Below are 9,092 nucleotides of genomic sequence, written 5' to 3'. Positions count from 1 at the left end.
ATGCGATCAAGAACGCATAAATAGAGCCTCAACGGCTATCTCTTTTGTAATAATACAAGGCACTTGAACAACCTTCTCCACAGCGCATCACAATTATACTGTTGTTATTACTACTTAGAAACCCAAGAAAACACTTTTTATATGTTAGATTCGAGCGAATACTCTCCTCGAAACAGGCTCCATCAGCGATCATGCTGTGGTGAGGTGATTTGTGCATACTTTATCTGTACGGACCGTGTGTTGTGAACATGAGAGACGATCCACATCCAGCTGTTCAATTTCACACATTCCCTTGCTATTGCCGCATTCACTCCCGCCCAAGTGTATCATGCCGGCATTACATAGCCTCGACAAGAGCTATCTCCTAGCGGAAGCAGTGCCTCCTGCACGACAGTCATGGGACGGGATTCATTCCGTAGACAGTAGACACAGCCGGCACCGGCAGAACGGCGAGGCAGTGCTTGACATGTGGCTATAAAGCCGATCTGCTAAGCCTCGTGGATCTAGGTACGTACCACAGGAAACTACACGTATGATCTCAGAGACTCAGCCCTACGAGAAACAAAGTGGGCTGTAGAACGAGATTTGTGCGGGATGGACTCGGCGGCTTGGAAGTTGGAAGGCGGTATCTCAATGCATCTGCAGTCAGACTCCAAGGGATAGCAGCCATTCGCCAGGAGAGACTTGAAAACAGACCCCTGAATCTACACTAATAGTGCGGAGTCCGGACAAAGCGGTCAATCATGGCGCGGCGAGGGGCCAATTACGCTCAGCATCTTTAATCAGGCCACTGCTTGATCTTGAAGCTGTTCGATCGATGTGTCTGTCTTTTCAGCTGTCTCAAGAGGGGGAGGGGGAGTTATGCCTCGTTACTAGTCTAGATCGTGGCTAGGACGGCGATAAGTGGCTCAACCGCGGTGAACTGGGACTGGTGATAGTTGAATGCGCCTCACGCCCCCCTGCTCGAGGGCTGTGCGCCTCGTTGGGGGCCGCTGGTGAAACCCAGAATGACAGTGCCATGACGGAGGGATGTGGGGACTGAAAGTCATTTGTGTCACTAGCAGAAGCACAGAGATGGCAACTGTCGAAGTTGAGTTTTGACGATAAACGTCTGGAAGGGTTCATGTTAGAACATGATTATTTTGGGATTGCTGGCGGGGGATAACGCTGGGGACTGGAGCTGGAGCGCGCCAAAGGCGACTGGACGATACGCGCCGGGCGAGCATTTTCGCACCAGACTGGCGGCACTTTTGACCTGGGCGGAGGCTCCACGCCGATGCCTTCAGACTTCAAGTTCAGTTCATGTTGCCTGTGGGGGAGCAGTCAAGAGTCGTGACCCACCCCACGATAATGATCAGAATGTGGTGTTTATACACTCTACACCTCTCCAGCCACCGTACAAGTTGACACTCGCCCCACAGGCCTGTCGCAACAGCCTCACGATACTTACGGCAGACTGTATTCGTTGGTAGATTGTACGATTGGCGTCCAGTCAGTCAGTCAAGCAAGTGCCCGGGCGCTAAGCGCTGAAAGGCAGCGGCAGGTGGGTCTCGGGCTTACAGCAGCCAAAACGGTGCGCTGGCGCTGCTGTCGCCTGTCGGGGACGACATGGTGACCTCGGATCAGCCTAACCAACAGCCCTCCAGTTTGAGGACCTGAAGCCATCCCACACTCCGTCTGCGCTCTTGCATCCTTCTCCATCTTCACCTTCAATCCACTTCCGTCATATGAGCCACCGCTATACTTGTTTCTTGTTCAACCGCAGCGGACCCTCTGGCGCCTACCGAACCACAGGTCCGCCTTGATTACTCCGTCCGAGTCGGGGTATATACTGCCTGGTTCCCCACCTGCGCCCGGTCACACCTTCCATCCCATCCAGTCCTCTCTACGTATCTTCATACATTGCCATCGCGAACACCCAGCCTTAAATCTGCCCCAGTCAGTGCCTGGCCGCCCGGCTTGAAGCTTTGACAGGCAGGCAGGCTTTGACTCGACGTGACTCCGAGACTTACTAGGCACGCATTGGACCAGGCTCGGAAGTCGCTTGGCCAGGTCGAGACAAGGCGAGGTGAGGCCGCTCTCACTCAGTGCGGTCTTTCACATCGCATTGCCGTCATGTCGCCAACCCTAGCCATGTCATATTCAGAGCGCGACTACGATCCGAACCACAAGCCACGCAACGAGTATCATTCCTCAACAGCAGCGACACCTCACGGCGCGGACACAATATCCCCTTCAGCACTTCACCATTTCGAAACGACACCAGGTGGCTCAAGCTCCGCACTAAGTTGCAGTAGTGATCTCGACGAGGACCCCTTCTTAGGCGCGGAACTCGGTGACAGCCACGGACAGTCCTCTCCTTTCGACGACAATTTCGATTTTAAGCCCATCTACGTTGCGCCAAGCACTTCCAACGGCACCCAATCTGCCCAGGATGCGATCGAGTCTCCCTATCCGTTGACGCCTGATCCGTCGGTTTCGATTCACACTGCGTCTCCCCGCAGTGAGCTTAGGGCCGTCACACGACACCACCACATCCACCCTCCCCCTTCCATCTCACCACAAGAGTTGCAGAAGCCTTGGAAACCACAGCAAATCATCGAGCGACCTACACAGCTGACGCCAAGTCAAAGCAGTAGCGCCCGTACGAGCGAAGACGGTCTGGCACCCGCCCGCATGAATATGCCCGCCACCAGTCCCAAGCTGGTCATCTCGGTATGGGATCATGAGCAAGATGTGGCGAACGAGACTGCAGAGCGCCATTTCAGAGACGACGAGTCAATCGCAACCGCTGGTGGGGTCAAATCTGCGGGTGATCTCATCTCTTCAAATGCTACCCGCGATGCCGAGGGCATGTGGCAGCGCGACCCCTCCACTGGCCATGGCGGAATTGACCCTAGGCATCGTGACTCTGAAGAGGCCGAGCAAAACATCCAGGAACTCGCAAAGAGCCGCGAAAGGGACCAGCGCAACGGCGAAGTAGGCCAGTGGCTATCGGCAAACCTTGATGAGCCTTCAGCGCCGCGTGAGAATTCTGAGCAGGACATTCGTGCGATCGAAGAGAAGAATCGTAACTCACAAGACCGAATCCCCATGGGCCAAGACACAGAGAATTGGTTCATACCTGGCCAGACATACTATTCAGGTGGCGGTGGGAAAATGACACAAGAAGACGAGGACATTTTGGCAGCTGATCGAAATTGGGGCGACGCTCCCATCATCCACCGAATCCTGGATGGGAGGAAACCTGGCCAAACCCAGCCTGTCTCGTCTGCCGCAGCCATGGCCAAGTTCGAAAGGCTATGCCGCGACAACGACTCCATCCTATCCCGACAAGCCACATGGGGCACGCGGCGTCGGAGTTTCCACAGCACAGCCTCGGTGGACATGGAAGGGGTCCTCAGTGGTAATCTGTTCAAGAAGCTGTCTCTCACAAAAACACCAGAGAAAACTAGCAAGGCCACGGAGCTTCTTCGAGACATTCGTGGCTTTGTTCGGCGTCCCAGCATCAGTGGTCTTCGCAAGCGGCGGTCCAGCAACGCGAGCAACGTGAGCGACGATGGCCGCGAAGAGCAGCCGCCAACGTTGGCAAAGCGCGACAGCACGGGATCCCCTCATCTAGCTCCTCCGGACCGCACCTCAAGCTGGGGCAAGAACAAGACTCCCAGCATCAACACTGCAATCATGTCCATGGGCACCGGTGCAGCAGCTGTGGGAACACACCACGCTAGGAAGGCGTCAGTCGGCGCAACATCCCCCAGGGGCTTCTTGTCCAGCTTACAAGTAGACAACCCTCTGAAGCGGGCCAGGAGTCGGTCGGAGGTCCCTCGGCCGACATCAGCGTCCAACTTGGACGCAAGCCCCGGACTCGCCGATCTATGGAAGGCCAACGGAGGCGTTCCTGTCACATCAGTGCGACAACCAGCGCCGCCGCAACAGGACCTTGATGATGAAGATGATGACGACGAGGACGCCGACGACCCTTCTCTTGAAGGGGAGGCTAATCAAATCGATACCGTCACACCAAACTTACTTGGATTCCAGCAGCATGTCCTCGCTCTGAATCCATACATGCAAGGTCGGTACGAGTACCTGGTAGATCGCATTGCGCACCAGCAAGTCGTCAGATACAAGTCACTCTTGACCTTGAAGGTTAAACACCTCAACATGGGCGCCAACTGTGCTAACGGTGGACTTTGCATGGCTCTCGGCGGTCAGGCCAAGCTGCTGGAACCGAAGGCTGGTGCGAAGGCAACTGAGGGTCTCGCAATGCACTTTCAGGATGACGAGGGTGAAAATGCCCCTATGGAAGGCCAGATCAACCAGGACAGTTTCCCCAAGGACATCCCCATGCCGCCAGCGCAACAACTGCCAGCCGAATTCGAATGTCAGCTCTGCTTCACGCAAAAGAAATTTAACAAGCCGTCTGACTGGACCAAGCATGTTCATGAGGATGTCATGCCTTTCACGTGCACTTGGGACAGGTGCCGCGATGCCAAGTCATTCAAGCGCAAAGCTGACTGGGTTCGTCATGAGAACGAGGGCCATCGTCACTTGGATTCATGGACGTGCAATGTGGAGGATTGCAGTCACACTTGCTACCGCCGCGATAACTTTCTCCAGCATCTTGTTCGCGAACACAAGTTCGCTGAACCCAAGCTCAAGACGAAAACGGCCATCAAGAAAGCATTTGGCACAGACCCTACCTGGCAAAAGGTCGAGGAATGTCACATTGGCAACCAAAACCGCCCCCAGGATGAGCCGTGCAGATTTTGCGGCAAGACATTCCCTACGTGGAAGAAGCTGACAGTGCATTTGGCCAAGCACATGGAACACATTGCACTGCCCGTATTGCGTCTCGTGGCTGCGAAGGCGAAAGAGATCTCGGCCGACACCATCATCAGCCCGGTGCAAGACCCGCCTGTGAGGACATATCCCGCCGTGAACCCGAACGACCCGTTCCCACCAGTCCACCACCACCACGACATGTCACAGATGTTAGCCAATAGCTCGTTTCAGGACACTGGCTATCAGATGTACCCGATTGTGCCTCCGGGCCAACAGCACAATCAGCAACAAGATTTCTATAGCACACAATACAACGCCATGGCGCAACCATACTCGCAGCCAGCACTAGGTCTGGACTCGGCAATGAATCAAGGATTCAATGGTCACATGCAGACCATGCCCGCCACCTCTGCACCATATGGGTCGACGGCCCAATACATGACGGCAAGCAACAGTGGCCACGGTTTCGAAAATGGTATGGAACCATTTCCCGACCTGCCCAACGACCTCTCGGATGGCGTTGGCCTACATGATGACAATCAGATGGGATCCTCGCTGGGCTTCAACCACATGGTGGATCCGTCCACAGCGAGCGCAAGCCCGTACAGCGGACACAGCTCCCACTCCCCATTTGTCCGGTCGCCGCACATGGGCGCTGACAACTACAACAACAACCACTGGAACAACCAGCACATGCACCAATTCCAATGATTGTATGACGATTAATGTTTCAAGACGATATAGTGGGCCGATTCCCTTGCCGGGCAGGCTATCTACGGCATGATGAAAGCACATGGGAGCATGCAGTTTTGGGGTACACGTCTTCTTGAGGATTGGTTCAAGCCCGCGTACGATACCACCTGTCACGACTTTGATTTTTCCTTCTTGGGCAACCTTTCAATGGCTTGTCGAACTATTACTTTCTGAATAGAGGCGCGGTGTGCGTCAGAGTTACCATACGAGCACAAGTGATGTAACAGATGACTGCGAAAGAAAACAGGGAAACAAGGCGGCTTGTATCACTTCTGGTAAATTCTGTCCATCGCTAGGACAGACCTCGCTGCTTTCAATGTGCCCACTTCCCACGATTACTACATGCCACTCTCCTAGAATTGGACATGTCACGATGAAACGCAGCATGGAGAGCTGTGCGCTTGCTGGAAGCCAATTCATAACTAATAGAACCCAGAAGTCCTATTTTCGGTTCTGCTCAGTAACTGGTCCTGCTTCGTTCGCAGTGCCATGCACTTATAAATGGTGAACGTGACAGAGTAAATTCCAGAAAATCCATAGGAGGCGCAAAGCCTTCCGTGTCTCGGGGAAAGAAACAATACAACAATCAATGCAACCGAGCAGCCTCTCCTCCCCTGCAATGTGTAACGCCCTTGGCAATGTCGAGCAGCGCCCTCCGTGCTCGTCGATTCCGAAGCAAAACGCCTACCCGGTCTCCACGGGTCAAATGCATCATGGTCAATTCAATAAGCGCCCCATGCCTTTTGGTATCGAAGAAGGAGAAACAATATCGCGGGATGCGGGCTGCAATGGCCCTGTCGGTGTAGTCGGCGCGGCCTCGAGCTTGGACTCTGCTGTGCTGTCGGCCCCTAGCTCATTCTCAACGTGCGCAGTGAACGGCTTTGTGGTGGGCTCGATTTTGATGGCAGCCTTTGCTTTGCTTGTATCGTTTGTACTCGTCTTGACAGCTTTGAAGGTGCCAGCAAGCGTGCTAGGTCGAGCTTTTGCGAGAGGCTTGCGGTTGCGCGTAGCGGCTGACTGCAAAGCCGGCGAGGATTTCTCAACGTTGCCTTCGACCTTGGTGAAAGGTAACTTGATTTGTTTGGCTGCGGCAGGCTTGTCGACTTTCTTGGCCTTGGGCTTCGGTTTAGGCTTCGCTTTCGGCTTCGCGGTGGCCAGCTTGGGGCTGGGCTTCGGAGTAAGCACTGATGAGGTCTGTTTGGTCCATGTGGCAGCAACAGGTGCCGGGATGTCAAGCCCCTTTTGAGATGAAGGACAGCTGCTTGGGATGGCCACGGATAGATCTGTCGAGCTACACAACGCTTCGGCCTGCAGAGCCTGTTCTGGTGACAGTACACTGTCGATGGCCACAGCCGAGTCGTCCCAGAGTGGCAGGTTGGCGTGCAGGGCTACCTTGTCGCACTTAGCGCGCACGACCATGTCCCAACAATCTTTGAAGTCCACATGCTTGGGCTCCGAGTCGAGGTTGATGAAGGCAGTGAAACCATCCCGGCGTCCACGTGCTGTAAGGCACATCTCTTTGACGATCCTGCGGGTGCCAGGCACCTTGAGGCTCGTACCCACCACAATTACAGCATCAGGGCGAGCCTTGAGGTCCGCTTCAGTCACGGCACCGATGGCGTCTGCATCAGGGTTGTGCTCGTTATATAGGACGAATCGTGGGCGCATGCGGCCAATGCCATGGCTGCGCTTGCCTGCAAAACTCGTCCGAAGATGATCGATGTCCACGCATGTCGCGCATAGTGGTGCTTCGGGCCCATCAAAGAGCTCAGCCTCAAGGTCCTGCAGCTCCGCGCATTTCGAGCAGACCATTTTCTTTAAGCCACCATGAAGCTGCACTGAGACGGGCCACGGACCCTTGGGGTTGAGCGGTACATTGGTAGCCAACGGTTCCATGGATGTGTCGATACAGTCGATATTCTGAGTGTACAGCCGCAATAGACGACCCTGGTGTGCCAGAGACGCCAGTAGGTGGTGAAATCGTGTTGGCTTCGCCGCATCTGACATGTGCGCCATCTCACGCACCATTGTGTGGAAATCGGAGGTGGAGTCATTGCTCTTGTAGACTGAAGCATCGAAGAGGTGCTTCCCGGACGCTTTCATCTTTTGTGGCTGACATCCTGCGGGAGCGAATAGGCCGGTGGATGAGCGGAAGTCAGGAATTCCTGCCGCCACGGAAATGCCAGCGCCGGCAATCACCACAATCTTCTTCTTCTTCTTGAGGGCATTCGTCAGGCGCTCAAGCTGCGCGTCGTCTTCGTCTGTCCATTCCGTGTCGTCCTTCATCAGATCGAGGTATTCGGTGGTGCGCTCCTTGGAAGACATGCCGACCTTGCGCTTCTTGGGCGCCGGTTGACCATCTTCAGACTCGGGCGGTGAAGAGCGCTGCAATCTGCTCTTCTTTGGGCCACTTTTGGCCTTGGGCGCGGTCGGCAAAACTGTGCGCTTGACAGGCGTGTGCGAACCCGACGCGGTAGTTGTTGACATTGGGGAAGGGTATCGATGCGATAAGTCGTTCAATGCCACTGGCTCTGGGCTGCTTTCTATCGAAGGTGTTCTGGATATGTTGGATAGCGGTGATGAGGATGCCGACGGCGTGGGTAGGGGATTCGCTGTGTATGACTGAGAGGGGAGCGGCGGCGGCGAGGAAAGAGGACTAGAGCCTCGATCCATGGCAGGTGATGGTGACCGGGTGTCCTGCTCCATGCTTTCGGTTCTTTCTCGCGCTCAAAATGCTGGGTGGATGGTTGTAACCATGGATTGATTGATTGACATGCGCTGGATCGTTCCTGCGTCGAACCCGAAACCAAGTGACGTCGGGCAGCGCAAGCCAAGTTGAGAAGGAGAGATTGCGAGGAGGAGGAAAACAAGCGGGAGGGCAAAGGGGAAAAGCGCGCTGGTGGTCGATTATGCCATGTCGGTCTCGCTGAGGTTAATAATACTATAGTTGCAAAAGGCAAAGCGTGGGTGATGTAGCAAAGTATGTTTGGAGCTGGTGCAACTGTCGAGATTGCCGATACCGACAAGTCGGTTTTGGGCGTCGACCAGAACGGGCAGAAGAGGGGGGCGCCCTAGCCCCCTACAGACAGCTGCGATTAGCCCACTGCAAGGCGCGACAGTTACCCGCAGTCCCCGGAGCACTATACTTATACGGTAAATAAACATTCACTACGAGTACAGCGACCGAGCAGCGCCATCCTGAACAGCGACCGTCTGGATGCTCGCACAAAGCCTATTGCTTGCTAATTCACTTGCATTCCTGATCCATTGTCTTATCGTAGTAGAAATCAACTTAACATTATGAACGCGCGTGAATAAGGCGTTTGTAGTTAAACAAATCGAGTCAATATAATTACCAAGCGCTCGGCTATAGTACTAGTAGACAAATAAGTGAAAGTAGCCATTGGCGAGGCTGGGTTCTGGCTTTGTTAGCGCATCACCGGAGAAAGCAACCTCATATCAGGGTGAGCCTCACTTGAGACCAGCTGGCTCCATGTTGCATGCCATGATTCCATCTTCGATTTCTCTTGTATTCATTCCCATGACCTCCG

General features: G+C 54.5%; 2 protein-coding genes across 2 annotated transcripts; one reads left to right on the top strand and one right to left on the bottom strand.

Moving 5' to 3' along the window:
* The first annotated feature begins 1,908 nt into the window (after nucleotides 1-1,908).
* F5Z01DRAFT_471878 (uncharacterized protein) lies at nucleotides 1,909-5,619 on the top strand. Its single transcript, XM_046260000.1, has one exon. The coding sequence runs from the start codon at nucleotides 2,116-2,118 to the stop codon at nucleotides 5,497-5,499; it is 3,384 nt and encodes a 1,127-aa protein (XP_046113592.1). The 5' UTR covers nucleotides 1,909-2,115; the 3' UTR covers nucleotides 5,500-5,619.
* Nucleotides 5,620-6,258: 639 nt separating this feature from the next.
* F5Z01DRAFT_631267 (DHS-like NAD/FAD-binding domain-containing protein) lies at nucleotides 6,259-8,214 on the bottom strand (the record flags this gene model as incomplete). Its single annotated transcript, XM_046261776.1, has 2 exons — nucleotides 6,259-6,597; nucleotides 6,646-8,214. The coding sequence occupies 2 exons, from the start codon at nucleotides 8,212-8,214 to the stop codon at nucleotides 6,259-6,261; spliced, it is 1,908 nt and encodes a 635-aa protein (XP_046113591.1).
* Between the last annotated feature and the right edge of the window lie 878 nt (nucleotides 8,215-9,092).

The sequence above is a fragment of the Emericellopsis atlantica genome, assembly GCF_019669845.1.
Source record: "Emericellopsis atlantica unplaced genomic scaffold F5Z01scaffold_54, whole genome shotgun sequence".
NCBI lineage: Eukaryota > Fungi > Ascomycota > Sordariomycetes > Hypocreales > Bionectriaceae > Emericellopsis > Emericellopsis atlantica.
The sequence above is the reverse complement of the archived record's forward strand: the minus strand, read 5'-3'. Positions and strand labels throughout refer to the sequence as shown.

What these genes read in the sequence shown, in the direction of transcription:
- F5Z01DRAFT_471878 (XM_046260000.1), top strand. Translation starts at nt 2,116, where the DNA reads ATGTCGCCAACCCTAGCCATGTCATATTCAGAGCGCGACTACGATCCG.